General features: G+C 37.0%; 1 protein-coding gene across 6 annotated transcripts in view; it reads left to right on the top strand.

The window, feature by feature from the left end:
- The window catches only part of LOC108749996 (polypyrimidine tract-binding protein 1), a 389,037-nt gene that overhangs the window by 305,763 nt on the left and 66,122 nt on the right, over positions 1–17,152 (top strand). For 5 of the 6 annotated variants that reach the window (XM_018489162.1, XM_018489152.1, XM_018489142.1 and 2 more), the window contains one exon: positions 10,759–10,947. In XM_018489162.1, the coding sequence (XP_018344664.1) occupies positions 10,759–10,947 (189 nt within the window). The remainder of the gene's footprint in view (positions 1–10,758; positions 10,948–17,152) is intronic. The other variant, XM_018489177.1, reaches the window with a different exon arrangement.

The raw sequence follows: 17,152 nt of genomic DNA, 5'->3' as shown, positions 1-17,152 counted from the left end.
ACATACGATATATATATATAACAGTGCAAACTGATAAGAGATAAACATTTTTGAAATCCAGATTAGTAATAAAACGTTTGATTCATATGGAGAACATATAATATACCGCCATGCATAGATGTATATACGGAAGGAAGACGGAGCGGAAGGTTAACGATTTCCAGTCGGAAAATATTGATATACGCAGGACGCATATTTTTATAGGGCCCATAAAAATCGGTCGCGCCACACGACGGCAGCCGCGTCGAAAGAATCGTAAAAATTTCACGCACGCACTCGCGACCGTGCATTCTTTACTTAGTCGCGCATTCGCGATCCCAACGAACCTATAAGCCGTAAACAATAGTTACACCCGGTATATAAGGCGCGTCAAATTATCAAGATATATATTCCTAAGGTACCCCCAGCGCGGCTGAAAGGCTCGAAGAGTGGTACTGGTGCGAAAGAGTGAGACGAAAAGAGTTAGCAAAGGTGAGAGAAAGAGACGGAGGAGCTTTCGTAGCGCAGGAAAAAGGGGGGAAGAAAGGGTGGCTGGCTCGCTCGGATGGTTGGGAAATCGACAGAAGGAGACTGCTGGAGGATGGTAGTACGCTCCACGCAGACACCCAACGGCCCCATTGCACCCTTGGGTCTGTATTAATGATATAATATTTCTTTGATTCACCGCGGAGCGGCGTACCTCCCTTAACAACCACCCTCCTTGGGCCCCGAGTTGATCCCAACCTCCGTAAGTATCCCCCCCCTCTCTCTCTCTCTCTCTTTCTCTTCCCCCTTGAACCACCGAGGGGGTAGAAGAAGACAGTGGACGAGTTGAAACGTAGTTTCAGCCGAAGGAAAACCCGTTTTGCGTCCCTTATAGCGGAGATAAATTACATTCATGTTCTCTACCCCGCGCGTCCGCACCCCTATCGCCTGGAGCAACTACCTCCGGGCACCGCGCGAGTCCCCGTTCGAATCGTCGTTGGAAGACGAGATTCGAGGAACGTAGCGGAGTTTATTTAAATCAGAAATAACTCCATGTCTTGCCGTCTCCTCTCTGCTGGAGCATATCCCACCGTCTTCGTGTCTCTCTCTCTCTCTCTCTCCCCCAATCCTCTCGCAACCTCTTTCCCTTCTCTGCACCGAAACTCGCTAGAAACTTAGCGGCTGGCTTATAACGCTTATAACTCCGTCAATGATAACGAGGTTCCGCTTCTATCCGCTCTAATAACAATTTCATGACAAATTGCTTATCTCTATAGCGTGTCGTGATGTTATCGTGATTTCTTTCTGCCACTGACTGATTGAAACTTCTTTCAAGCGGAGATTGAACGAAAATTTCCCTTCTAATTTCTTTACTTGTACAATGATAAATAATAATGATGAAACATTTTAAATATTTCGATTCTCCATATTCGAAGAACTTGAAAATTTAAGTGCAATTATCTCGAAGACATATCTGCTTCTCTTTTTTTTTTCTCCCCCTTCCCTTTTTATATTCGCGTATTTTTTCTGTGAAAACACGACAGATTTACCAGCTGAATGTCAGCTGATCTCTATGGTTGTTCGCGATTATCGAACCGCTATTATCGGACTTTCTAAAAATATACTATTCTTTTCAAGTTAGCGAAATGCGAAATGTATCGCTAAGAAAGCACCCGCGGGAATTCGCAAACTCGCGAACGGACTTATTCACCGAATGCGAATAAATTTCGGCGGAGCTTCGCGAGCTAGCGAAGTTGAACGGAGCGGAAGGAAAGAAGATAGAAAGGTGGCTTTCTGAAGGGTCGATTTTTCAAGCGGAGGCGACCGTCTTCGATCCATCGGGACGACTCGTGCCGCGCACACTGCGAACACAAACACGCCCACACACTTACTGTGTATGCACAATACGTTGGTGAGTTAGATGTTTATGGCGAGTATTCGATCCAATAACGTCTTTATAGCCGACATCGGGCGAGCGCCACGGTTTCTCGATGGCAAAATGTTAGGAAGTTCGTGGCCAGGCCGGAGGAGAACTGCGGATAATCCAGGATCACAAAGGGTGAGCTGTTCGTCCAAACCGAGATCGGGGAGCCAGAAGCGGGAAGCTCGAAGCGGTGGATACGAGAAAGGGGAGTCCGGGATCTATCGTGTGTCACGACGTGGGGATTATAGAATTTCGGTCGTGGCGAAACATGTTTGTGTACCGGGACTGTCAATCTAATTCCGATCCTGGATGGAGGGAGTACAGCTCAAAGAGGGAACACGTTGGAATTTTAATTAAAAATTATTACGTAGCAGCAGGGTGAATTGCGCAAGTGAATTATGTCACTGTAATTTAAAATTACACTGATACAATTGACGCTCATACCGTCAGGAATGAAAGCTTATTATGCATCAAAGAAAGCGAGACAACGCTTTGAATGTAGACGTTGTAGACACGAAGAAAGAATAATATCGCGCATCACAGCACGAAAAGAAACAGGGCAAAGGAAATGTTATAGATACGCGACATCCGACTTTCCTGATCCCCCGAAGTCAAGAAGAAACATCGCACGTTCTTGTTGCAAGCCACCGATATATAAACGTATCCACAAAATAATAAAGTCCTCCGGCCTTTTCTCGGTGATGTACGACCCTATAAATGTAGCAGGCACCCTATAATGTAATGGGGTTCTGCCGACGACTGGTGGTACACGCCCGTACGATTACCGCCGCGCCACCCTTGTTCCGAGATTTTCGCGATTGGCTACAACATGTGTTTCGCGTTTCTCTCGTGCATGCACTGTTAGAAATGTAACCACGAGCTTCCTTCGCATGTAAATGAAGCTCTCGTGATTATGAACGAAATTAAAAGTGATTGAAATTAAAAGTGGCAAAATAAAATGAATGATTTAACTGAAAATTAAGTTACATTAATTACTTCAATGTAATGAACGTGTACATTAAATTTATGAAATTTAACGTACCTTTAATAAAATTTACTAAAAAGTACATTAAATTTCACATAAATTTTCCTGAAAAATACATCACATTTTATGTATATGTACACAAATATACTTTTTAGTTATAAATACATTAAAATTTAATGTAATGTCATGAAGTTAAGTTCAAATTGTGTAACTTAAAATTTAAGAACATTTCTAACAGTGCGTGTTAAAAATCTCTCCCTTTAGTTATACTACTGAAAATTGAAATTGCAACATCAAGAAAGATGTATAATTTTAAAATTAAAACGTATATAAGTATGTTGAGGGAAATGATGTGATTAGGTTTCAAGAGATTTATTGCACAATTTTTATTGAAAAATATTAAATTTTATGACAATATTTTATAATCTATTATCAGATAAGACTAGTATGTACTTGAAGCGCTAATTCTTGTGGACAGGCGTTTAAGGATGTATTAGATCTCTGAAAAAAGTGATTGGAATTGAAAATTTATACTTTTCGTATGCAGGGTTGTCCACAAATCTGGAAAACCGGAAAAAGTCTGGAATTTTGAAATTTGCTCACAATTTCCTTAAATTGCTTCTATTCAAGATAATTGTTATAATTTTTTAATATTATATCCGACGTTTATAATGAAATACGTTCAAAACTTGCACACTTTAAACGTCTTTAATAAAATAATTAAAATTTATATTTGATTTAGTTTTCTATTTAATCGCTCTTATTCGTAACTGCATTCTTTTTTCCAATACTAATTTATTTTTTGTCGGCTTGAATTTGCACCCAAAATTTTATTATACTACTGAGCCTTTTTTGCGTTGCTTTTAATAATATAGGCTAACTTTTCTACAACTCTTGACTTTAAATGTGTTAAAATTTACATATTTTATATTGGAAAGTTTTCCATTTTTATCTGGAAAACCTGAAAAAGGGAATTTTAAAATTTATTTTCTGTGGTAACCTTGGTATAAAAATTGTATATATATATATATATAAAACAGTTTAATATTTATATTTAACAATAGAATGTTATATAGTTTAAGTGAAAATTTTCTCATTTTATCTTTATTATTTTTTAAAAACACTATTCTAGTCTACTTCTTATTAAATTTTATAATTTTTGATTCAGACTCTAAATTCTAAATTGTCGCCAAACTTTCTACATTATTTTTAAATGCAATTTAGAAAAACCTGTAATTGTTTCATAAACTTGTTATTTTATTAAAAAAAATACATAATACATGTTTAATTATCCTATGGTATTGCATTTTAAGTTCGTTTTATTTGTTCACGAGAAGCAGCTGGAGTGAAGTTGTAAGTACAATGCAGCTCATTAATCGAGTCCTTTTTGGATGTAGTTAGTATAGAAACGCAGGCGGATGGTACTACTTGCTGGAATTGCTGTAATCCTACATTATCCTACATCACAGAGACTCGATTACGGAGCTTCACTGTACCATCTTCAAAACTGCGGACGGTATTACATAACGCACTCGCGGATTAAAAGTTAATACTAAATGCAGTTTTAAACTTTAGTCATTTTTTTTTATACATAGTAAAAAACATTTTGTATTATGTTAGAAATGATTCACTCGAGTTCTTGTTAAACTTTTGTTTTGACTTTATAACGTATTCTAGTATTAATATAATGTAATTAGATTATTTAAAAATATATTAAATTGATTTTTAACATATATATTTCTTATGTAAAAATAATACAATTTATGAAATAGTATAAAGAAATAACTTAAAAGTAATGTGTATTAAAACGCAAATTTTAAGATGAATAAAATACGTGTTAATAATTTAACGTATCATAAATGTTAATTTTACTAAAAAAAAATATGTTTCTACAGTTTGCTTACAAATTGTATTAGCGTTACATTGTTTATATTATTTTGGACATAATATTTGTTATTGTTACTTTCTAACATATTTCATTCATTTTGTGTTAACACAAACATTTAAGTTGATCGCTTTGGACATGTAAAAATGTGTCAATTTTAACAGCAATTTTCCAACTATATACAATTTCCATGAATGATAATATCGAATTTTATCCTAATCAAATGTCTTATACTTTTTGGTTTAGCGTTGCAATTTCAATTTCTGACAGTGTACTCGTATTTTTCCCAACGCAATTCTGAAAGCGAATCACGAATTCTTAGAGTAGACGATTTTAGTATTCACATTGCGCGGACAAGTGCGATGACCGTCACGAGTTACTCAATTAGGATGATTGATGGATTAACTCCAGTGTGGAAAAACTGGAATAATGCACCGCAGTGTAATGACGATGACATCGCGTAACGGATTATATTTAATAGTTTTCAAATCCACTGCTCGCGCGGATCGCTCAGCGTGGAGCGTGGCGTCCTCGATCATAATTAAACGCAGCACGGTGACGCGGAGAACGTGGGACGGCGAGCTGCAAATGGTCGCGGAAAACATTTTCCCGGATAGTCTATGAAATCCGAAACGCTTTCGAAATGTCACGATAAAACGGCAAACAACGCGGAACATCCAACAGCGAAACGTATACGCCGGTCCCGTCGCCAAAGAATGCTCTTATTTGCGTTTGGTGCTGTGGAAACAAAATAAAAAAAAAAAAAAAAAGGAAAAAAAAAAGAAAAATACATGGCGTGGAGAATCGCCCGTAAATGCTCGGCTTTTGTAAAATACAGCGGCTGCCCGTAACAGTGTGCCGTTTGCTCGATAATTATCGACGCGCTCGTGTGTGCACATAGTTTTGCAACAAGATCTTTTATCCGATCCGTCGAGCAGTACGAAAAACATAGGTATGCAAATCGTTCGCGAATCGTAACACGTACAATAGAACACACCCGTTCATTCAGCGATGTATAAAACTAGTTTTCAGTAAACTTTTCACGTAAATTTCTCCCATTAAACTTTGATTGCGGGCCGATTGTTAGCCGCAATCGCAGGTACGGTGGTTGCAGCCTCCGCTCAATTAAAATTAATCTGTGCCCGAAGTTTCCGTACATCTGAACGTATCTCTCTTCGATTAATGCGATAGGCTTTATCGCGATACGTTACATCATTCTATTTCGCTATTCTAAAGCAAGCGCTGCGCGCGTTCAACGGATGCACACGGTCGCGTACATCCTCGTTAGGTGGCTGAATGGATCATTGTGCAGAAAATCGTGGCGCTTGATCGTCAAAGCGAGCGACGTGATCGTGCGGCCAGGATGCGTGTCCGCCAACATAAGGGTTGATCCTGGATTCAGCGGATCCCTCGCGGAGGATTTCGTCCCATTCGCATGGAAACCCAATTGCGCGGCTCTATGCGTCATTAGCGCTGGAAACGGAGTTAATGCCGTTAAATCCGGGTCGGTCGGTCCAGCCGCGATATTATTCACACTTGTGCCAGCCGTTCGTTCATTCGTTCGTTCGTTCGTTCATTCGTTCGTTCGGTCACACAGATTCGTCGTCTCTACGTGAAATGACGACCTTTCGTGCGAAATGCGAATGAGCGATCGTTCGTTCCGAATAACCTCATTTTCGTTTTCAACTAACATTTCTCTCTCTCTCTCTCTCTCTCAGACCTAGTTCTCTCCGACTGCTTGCATCCTCTCGAAATTTCTCACAACTCCTTTAGATCCAGCATTAATTCATTAGTTATTGTTATTCGTTAGTATATCGGCAGATCCGTCAAAAAGGACAGACTTTGTATTTACATGCAGATTCAGTGATATACAATTATGTTAAAATTTGTATTAAATTTAATACATTTGACTTATTCCAAAAAGGCACTCAAATTTTTATGTTGATTTAATACAGGATGAATATGTTGGGAAATAACACAAACATTATGTAAAATTTAATATAAAAAGATGTAACATTTATGCAGGCTACAGTTGATGATGCTACCAATGCTTTGAAGTATTTTTTGATTGATTAACTAATAAAATTCTTTCTTATAATTGGTCCATCAAATTCTTCGAAGCATTTATAGTATTAAGTGCACTCTTTGACACAATTTGGAAACAAATTGTGGTAATATATTTCTTCATTATCAATTGATTTTACTTTTAATGTTAACATTTATAATGTATTTTTGAAGTAATACATGCATTTATTTTTTAGAAACTACATTATTTTTATATTATTGTTCAATTATTCATAACATAAATGTGTCATCTTTGGACATTAAGAAATGTAAGAAATAATCGCATCGAATTTAGCAAAAGATTGGGAAAGTCTTGATAATAATCACGGTTCGAGCATTATGCGTTTTATGTAGTAAAATAAATTTTTCTTGCGTTTGAAAAGTTACTGACGAGAAATTTTATTTCCTTTAACGTTCTATCAATATCGAATCTCGTCGCTTTGCCAATATTTTTCATGGCTTATTCGGCAAATATTTTCGATCTACAATACACGAACTAAAAACTGGGTCACTTTACTGATGCAAAATGGACCACTACGCAGAAAGAGTATTTTAATATTTTTACATTTACTAGTAAATTCACAAACGTGTAAATAACTTTTGTGGGTATAATAAACGAATGGATATAACATGATGAGCCGTTAAATGCACAATACTTTATATTCGATAAAAACAAATGCGTTTATTACGCCCGTCCTTAAAATGTTTATTTTAATCGTATGCATTTAATTAAATATGCCATAATTTGTTTATGGATACCCGCATGATTATATACGTTGTTTACGAGCCGCGAATTACAGTCGCGTATTCGCTACATTAACAAATTGCTTTTTCACTAATTGAAAGATTACATCAGCTACAGATCATAGTGTAGAATACAAAGGATAGTTCGTTGAAGTTAAACACAAATACTCCGTGAAGTAATACCACTGTTTGCTTAGTGTTTCACTTGTGCGTTTACAATTAATTAATTTGTCCACCACATGTTAACGTAATTAGCGTGAGTGTTTGGATACAAATCCGAAACCCGTTGACGTTCGTAGTTAGATAAATTTGAAATAATACGACTCGCATAACGCTACAATTATTCTATCATCTAGCTCATTGCTTAGATTAACTGGCGCAAAATTAATCGATTGTATTTGCGAGACTTCCCGACATTGTGTGCGCGGCTTTTAATGTGAAAATCACAAATTTTTCCGGAAATTCATTCCGACTCTCATTCCGCGCTTCTAATCTAGTCTCAAAAGACAAAAGTATGAAAGTAAATGCTAATGTCAGATTCGCGCGCGTTTGCACAGCCTATATATTTATCTTATTCTTCGAAATTATCACGAGATCGTAACTTTTTTTCTTACAATACAACATGTTCTATTAAGTTGTTATTTCTCTCTATTAACTGAAATACACATTGAGGAGAGGCTCCTTCAAATATTCAAACACGACAGCTGCATTTACGAAAAGTAAATCAAATATCACAAAAAACTACAGAATTGATAACGACGTACTCGCGGTAATATCATTCAACGGAGAAAACTTATATTAGTTTTGCGAATGGAAAATATACAACAACGAGAGGGATATTTTATCCGGATAAAATTGCATTTCTCGATATCAAGTTTTCTTTGAAGCGCTCAAAAGCTTCAAGGTAGTTTGTAAAAAGATATACGTTGCGAACTATAGGTTATTTTTTATGCCTTTTACCTGGGACGAGATAATAAATTTTTAAGAAAGTTATCAAGTTAAACGCATAATAAGACATGCCTTGCGGCACTTTTTCCTAGTGCTTGATTTGCGCATTATACAATAACGACGGAATCCAGCTGATTCACCGAGATCCTCACAATCGAGCAGAGAGCCTCGTGCTTTTGTATATAAGGAACTATCATTCGCATTTCAATGCTGGTCGCGTCTTTCTCGTGACGAGGAGACGCGACGAGGCTTTAAGTAATATCGATATCGATGCGAAAAGGCGGGTGTCGAATGCAGAAGAAAGAAGGAGCGCTCGAGACAGAGAGAGAGAGAGAGAGAGAGAGAGAGAGAGGGTGGAGAAGACGGAAGAGAAGAAACGAGCGTTGCGAATGCATCGATATTGAATTGAAAATGGATCGCGCGGAAAACGGAGAGGAAGAAGAGCTCTGCTTCGGCGACGAATATAACATAAATATCCTCTTTCCTTCCTTCCTGTCTCGCGTCTTTCATTCCCCTGCTTATTCACCGTTTATACATATTATGAGCGTGAAAATGCAGATATCGCAAAATGTTATCCTTGCCTCCTCGAGACGATTACGCGACATTAAATTAATCTTCTCGCGCTGTTTTTCCTCCACTCCTTCATCCTTCCCTTCCCTCTCCCCCCCCCCTCCCACACGCGGGACAAATCAATTTTCTCTATATCTGTGGGCTCGATTTCTATTTCAGCAAAATCTCGCCCTTCCTCCTCGCCTTGGCCGCGATAATAAAGGACGGTCGAAGGACGGGGCGCGGTAATGCTTCTTATTAAGTTTTTTCTCGATAAACGTACCACTTGACTGTCGCGAATGCGACTTCGCGACCGGAGGTCTTCAGGGAATTTTTCCTTTACGCCGAGCTGCGCACGAGGACGATTTAGAAATACGGGATTATTAATTTCATGAACACTCAAAGGGAGAAAAGAATCCAAGCGAAATTCACTCGGGGTCTCAAGAGAGACGTTTTTCTTTCTCCTTTATACGATTATACTTTTATTTCCCGACGAAATTACAATATAAATTATTACGATACGTAATATAGCGCTACACGATAGAAGTTGTTCCGTAAAGGTATATGTTTGTTTAAGCAAACGGAAAAAAAATAAAATGCCCAAATGAAAGGAAGCAGTTTTGTAAAAACCAATTGCCTTCTTGCCACGGAGCGGTGTAATTAAAACGAAATTCTTGTGCGTGCACAAGCTTGTTTCGAACTATACCGTTTTCGTCTCTCGTTCCCTTGAAATTTTGCCGTCTGTTTCGCGCGTGTTTGCCCGTACGCGAGTTTCAGATATTCCATTACGACTTGCGCTCCGAGGTAAATATAAAAATGCTTCCCGTTCTTCCTGCATGTTTTACCTTTCCGCGCATAAATCAGAAAAGAATCTCGACATAACTTCCCGAGATCGGTTTCGGGTTAAAGTAACTGCGCAAACTTGGACAGTCTCGTCGTGTGTCCCCTTTTATCTCTCAAACTGTGCAAGAGAATTTTACTCAGCAAGACTGCAATACGTAAACGCTTTGTGAAATTGTACACAGCATGTAGTAAAGTAGTTAAGTAGTAAAAGCGTATTACACGTCGGACTTCAATTCATTAGTCTCGCTATGAATGTTTAAGCTATTTAAACATTTAATAACAAATTAGGTGCACTAAATATGTTTTAAAAGCCGTGTGATATAATTATCGTCGATTAGTGGTGACAAAAAATTAAGTAAGAATTAACAGGCTTATGTAAATTATGATATCGCTTCCTTATTTCAAATACAACTCCGTAATATTTGAGTCATTACCATAAACGAATTATAAACATTACTCTATCGATCGTGAAAAATGAACCAACTCCATGAAAAAGTAGTTAAAATTGTCACTACTGAAAAAGAGTGATTTAAAAAAAAATCATCAAAGTCGTCAGAACTCAAAAAAAGATGATTTTTTTTAAGGCTGAAATTGTGAAATAAAAGTGACTACGTTAAAAATATATCTTTTTGCCAGCATTATTTGTGATCAGTCAATAATTTTCCATCAAGTTTGGAAGATTGTTTTTCTCCTTTCTGGAAAACTGACTTTTCAAAATTCCGTTATTTTCAAACTAAGAGAGCAATCTATATTTATTTAAATACTCGATTTATTTACATTGCTATTTGAAATATTTGAAATCAAACAACTTGCGTGCTTTTGCAACTGATAGAATCTTCTTTTTTGTTACAGGCATTTCTTGAAATGGGGGACGAGAATGCTGCGGCGACCATGGTGAATTATTACGCTACCGGCGTGGCTCAACTCAGAGGCAGAGCAGTCTACGTGCAGTTCAGCAATCACCGTGAACTCAAGACGGATCAAACGCACTCCAACAACGCGGTCAGTAGCCCAACAAATGATGTCGCCAACACCTCTGAGGTCTGTGTCATACTTCTCGCTTCACTTCTTTCTCGCTTCACTAAACCTTCGGGAATGGCCGCATGAACTACTGCGCTATTCTCGCCGAACTAACTCTCTTTCGATCTTCTTCTAACACTTACACTTGCTTCTTTCCTTTTCTATCAATGACGCAGATACCTAAAGTGATGTTGAACTTTATAAGCTAATAGACCAACGACGTATATACATAGACCAAGTTCAGTGTTCCGTTCATAGCTTGAAGCTGGAAGATGCAGTTTAACTAGAGCCATTGCTCTCTTTCTATCTTAAAAGAGAGAAGTGTTCTTAACAGTCGCAGTCGTGTGAGATGGATTGAGATAACACGTTGATCCTCAACGGTCCCTTAAAATGGTCAATTTTCGGCTTCATTCACCATCACTGAAAGCATGAGAATGCTTGATCTATGTATATATGTCATTGGAATAGATACGTATTATTTAATTGTAAAATTATATATTTTGTAGGTGATAAGTTTTTAATCGATGAAAATCGACGCGATAACGTTACACGAAAAACAATTTTGATGAAATGAAAACGCACTGACAAGAATGACATTTTGATTGGCGAGACCAAATGGAATTTCTTTTATCATAATAAAAAATTTTATTTAGTCTCACAGGCGTAATAAGAATAAAGATCCAGTCTTGTGCTATTCGTGGCGTGCTCTCGATGCCAAAACACTATTGTGTCTCTTGACAGACGCGCACAAGTCTACAAAGGTGTTACTTTCGATTTAGAAAGAAAGAAGGCTCTCTCTCTAAAATATCGAGTTAAAGAGAAATACTCAATTTTTTCCTAATGTGTGTGTGGAGTGCAGATGTCAAGAATAACGGATAAATCCATACTGAGAAAAATGTCTGGTTGAATTAATTGGGATTCTGATTGAAAATGGATGAATCAGAATTTTGTAAAAAGTAATTTTTGTTAAATCTAAAATTCCAGTTGAGACAACCGAAATTCTGATTGATATACGAATCTTCTAGTTTGTCCATTTTCCATCAGAAATTTTCCTCAGTGTATTCCTTTATGTCTATGGATCTCATCAAAATTCTCATTCTTGTTGATCTACTCTTTTGTCAGTTCAATCAAAACATTCTCAGTTTTACATACTTATCTGTGAAGCAAGGAAGGATACACCTCACCCGTCGCTTTACGTCTCGTCGATACGGTGACTTCGATGCCTCGAGGCGTCAGCCGAAGGCGGGCAAGCATGAAACCAGAGAATCCTGTTAATACAATAGTTGTTGCGCGTGTCAAATTAGCTTCGACAGTATGTTGTTTATGCGGGCTAATTAATTAAGCCGATATCCTTGCATATATCTTCGATCATCAATGTCCAAACACGCGTGCGCGATCGGATGGAACGCCATGGCCATCTCGTCGTCAAGTCAATCTAAACACTCGCTTCCGCAAACTCCGTTATAATTAATGCGTCCATAATTTATGAACGATCTCCCTCGGGCGCAAACGGGCGCGACAGTTTATCCCGCTGCCACCCCGCCAAGCCCTTCGTCTACGTGACACACGGTCGTGCATACTACTTGCAACTTGCGTGTGTCATCGTACGCTGCCGGTCATCATCGGAACTAGTTAACTCACTGCGCAATTTGGGGCCGCATTTCGAATGAAATTTGTCAACGAATTAATTAGCGCCCGAATTGAACTGGTGAATCAATTAACGGAATTCAGTTAGGTCTACTCACGTCAATAGTTACATTCCGAAGACAAAGCCGCGTTCATCGAGAGCTCAGTGATTTTTGTTATTATGTATATTTAGATCTATACAAAATATAAAGGCAAGAATGAATCTTATTAAAGTATGAGTGCTCGTTGAGCGACTTTATCTTCTGAACGCAGCTATTACGTACACATATGCATACCAATTTACGTTTTACACTGTTATTAGACGTGTTCGAGTCACTATGAGACAGCTAGTCTGTTTGTCGAGTGATTAAACATGATTAGTTTTCATTTATATAGACTCAATAGAGAACTTATAGGAAAGAGGCGCCAACTAACTCATAACTATGATCATAAGAATTATTTTAGTCAATCTCAGATTCTTCACCTCTAAGCGAGAATTACTCTAATTAATCATAAATTTTATGATCTTAAGTCAATATTATACTCTAGCCAATCACAGAGGAAGTTACTTGACTCTGTTAGTGTTCCTCTCCCTTTAGACTTTGTAGATCAGTCCAATCAATCACAATCAGTCGCGAACAGGCTAGTAGCTTCATCCGAACTTGAACTCGGCCATTATGTACGCTTTATCACGTCCAAATTAATTCACGTTTCTTTTGAAATACTACTGCTGAATCAGTCTATGGATTTGTTGACTCATAATGATCAACGTGGAACGTTTCCACTCGGAAATCCGTCGAGAACGGATCACACATCGGTGGCTTCGAAGCGCGTGCTCGGCGAACCCGCGGCATGTCATATTGTCTTCTCACTGTCGTCTTTCAATTCCGCCGTAGGAGAGTCGAGAGCGACGTCGAGCGGAGCTAGTATTATCGTTAACCAGCCCCGCCAATTCGTGTCGTCGACGTCGTAACTCCGTAAGTTTCCCGATGCCATCGTGTCGGTCTGTCTACCTTCCTCCCGAGGACATCCCCTCCTCTGAGTTATCGAACTGCCGTTGCCACCCCCGGGGGGGGGGGGGGCGCAACTTCGCGGTGGAAACGGACACCGATCCCACGGGGAATCCTTCGGGAAAGTTTCACGTGTATATCGGGACGGGTGGAAAAGAGGGTGGGAGGGCGCGAGGTGGTGATGGTCTGCACGAAAAATAATAAATAAGGGAGTAAATAGCCCGGCGACGCGCTTCGTCGCCACCGATGCTTTTTCTTGACACGTGGAAACTTTCCGCGCATCCGTGACCCCGTAGAAACTTTACAATCCACGGGATTTACAGGATCGCGATTGCTTGAGAACGAAATTCATATTTCTGAGAAATTTCTGTACGCAAATTTTATGTTACCTTCTCACGATGTTTACATTAGTGCTTCATTAAATGGAGGCGATCGTAAAACGCCAATGGAACAAGAAGTTGAAATGACTTTTTTATGTACGCTTAATATATATACTTTCTTTTTCATACACCACGCAAGATTCTATTTCCAGAAGTCGTTTCCAACTTGCTACGTGAAGATTTAATTTTTAACATTTATATATATATATATATATATATATATATATATATATATCTGTAAGCAAATTTTACTTTCATAATGTTCACTTCAAGCAAGGGAATATTATACATATATTTGCTAAATTTACTACTAACGTAAATTAAATTCTGTCAAAGAAATATTAATTGCGAGCTATGTTAAAAATAAACATCTAGAATATATATTTAATGTAAACTTAAAAATATACATACATTTGAACATTTAATAGAAGGACTCTTCATATACAAAATAAATAACAATAAATAAAGGGCAAAGTAAGAGTCAAACACATTTTAAATTGTAACACAATTAAAAAGAATAAATGAAAATAAAGAAAACAGTTTAAATTCAAATGTAAAACATTACTGGTTTCGACTATCGGGTTGAGCCCTCTTTAGACATTTACTTATCACAAAGATCGCTGTACAAAATTAATTATTGAAAATGTCCGCATATTCCTTACAATAACATAGAACTCGACATTATTCGCATACGATTGGACAGTCAAATATGTTTCATATCTCTTGGAAAAGATCAAAAGCCATGTGTAAATTATTCAAAATAAGTATGTCCATATAAGTATAAAAACCAATTGAAATGTATGTACAGTTTAATGGGACGCAGATATGTAAGACCATTATTGTGTGTCGATTATAAAGTACACTCGCTGATACCGATCAACACGGACTGAGGAACAGGTCAAGTTCTACATCAAGATTCACTCGAGCTGTTATTATAACGGAATGTGCGGACATTTTCGATAACTAATTTTGTACAGCGATCTTTGTGATAAGTAAACGTCTGAAGAGGACTCAAGCCAAAACTTGTAATATTTTACATTTGAATTTAAACTGCTTTCTTCAATTATTAAGATAATACTGTTGTCAGAGATAAAACTATTTGTATCAAACATAAAAATAATTCTTGATTGTGACAGTGAATTTTTTTCAAAACAGAAATGATATTTCCGCTTATCAAGAAGGCGTTACATTCATATTAACTATTCATTCTAGAACAAAAGGATGTACTAATTTTGTTTCTGTTCTAAATCAAAAACTCGAATGCAGTCTATGAAGAAACTACATTTCTTCAAGCGTTTTTAGCAAATCGTAATTTTATTAGCAGTACGTTTTTGTAGCTATAAATATCTCTATTTGGTCTTTCTGTATTTATTTGATTTATTCAAATAGCGATCCATTTTATTTTCTTTTATACACGTTAACCTTTCAATACGTTCTTTCCTTATATATACTAGTTATTGCGATAAACATTGTCACATGCTTTAGTAGTCAAGTTGGAATTTGTTTCGAACGATCGGGAGGTTCCAGATTCAAAACTTGGTTGGGGTTAATATATTTTTTTAAATAAGTTCGCAGTGTTTTAAGATGCTTAAGAGCATCGTTATTAAATGGACGATCAATTTAACGATACTATAATTTTAGCCTTCAGTTTATGATTGCATTGCAAGTCTCGTAGTATTTGGCGCGCAGTTTATATAACTGGAAGGTGTATTTAAAATTGACACATAAAATATTAATAGACACAAGATTTAACCTTGAGCTTTGGCCTTTCTAAATTTATTTCATTTAAACATTCCGTTCAACTCTAAAATTAATTAAACGCCGATACTCGTACATAAAAGCGACATTAAAATTATCCTTGCATCTTTCTTGGGTTAAAAAAAAAAAGAAAGAAAACGTAACGGTGCTTCCACGGGGAATGCAAAGATGCTTCGCGGAGGCTTTCACGGCGCGTTCGCTTCGTCTACGGTCGAATGATTTCTCGCCGAGCGTCCGGACTGACAAACGACACCGAAAAAGCAATCACCGTAAAAGCCTCGGCAATGCACTGCTCGTGCATCGGCCTCTGTCTCTACGTGAGCGACGATGATGCCGGAAATTTTGCGGTCCAAAACACAAGACAAACGTCGTGCCAGTCTTTGCGTTTGCCCGCTTGGAACGAGAAATCAATTTTGTATGAACGAAGGAACAAATCTGCGATGACACGGCTGCCGCGAAACGTCAGCTCGATGCCTTTTACTCTCGATTAAAATATTGTCGTGCGTTTTCAACGTAGAACGAATTACATCAGTTTCTTCATTCTTACTTATTGTACAATTGAATCTTTAAAAACTTATGTAACGATCCTATATTTTTACTTTTGACATTGGTATTTTGTTTTAGCTTACTATGTCTTACTATGTCTTTATATAACTGTGGCTCTGAACTAAAATTTTACTACAGTATTTACTACCTGAAAAATCTAGAAAACCTGGAATTTTAAAGGAATTTTTTTTTATTTTTATGATTTTATAATATAGATTAATTTTTTTTGAAGAAAAAATTAGAGATTTTTATGAAATTTTATTAATACTCACGAAAATTTTGTTGGAATTTTACTATCTATTTTTTAAAACATTTTTTTCTTTGATCTTTTTTTTTATTGATAATGCAAGATGTTGACAATAAATATAACATATACATCCGCGTATATTTACGTACATTCCTTGTCATTCATGTCTCGCTAGTTTTATAAAAAATCAGAGTGACAGTTGAAGACAATACTCAGTAGAATATAAAATAACTTGCTGACGTTATATTTTAGTGAACTTTCCTACAATATTCTGTATATAAATTTGGCACAGCTTCAATTATAGAAAATGAATAGTTTGCTAGAGTTCTTGCCTTTTACTAATTTCCAATGTACAATTTGTTTATGTTGCTTGCACTTTAATTTATTTTTAAAGAAAAGTTACATTTAAAAAGTCTCTAATTTTACCTGAAATTTTGAATAAAAATACCTGAAAAATCCGGGAATTTTTTTACAAAAATTCAATACACTTTGTTCTACTTTTCTTATTGATTTCGTAAATATAAGAAGCATTTGTTATCATTTGCGAAGGAAATTAATAGTCTTAGACTTAGAAGTCTTCCGATATTAATTACACGATATATAATTGAATGCGAATTAAACTAAATGAAATCGGAGAAGTATATACTAATATAGGGAAT

The sequence above is a fragment of the Trachymyrmex septentrionalis genome, unplaced genomic scaffold (assembly GCF_001594115.1).
Source record: "Trachymyrmex septentrionalis isolate Tsep2-gDNA-1 unplaced genomic scaffold, Tsep1.0 scaffold11, whole genome shotgun sequence".
Taxonomy (NCBI): Eukaryota; Metazoa; Arthropoda; class Insecta; order Hymenoptera; family Formicidae; genus Trachymyrmex; species Trachymyrmex septentrionalis.
Note: the sequence above shows the minus strand (reverse complement) of the source record. Positions and strands in the feature narration are given on the sequence as shown.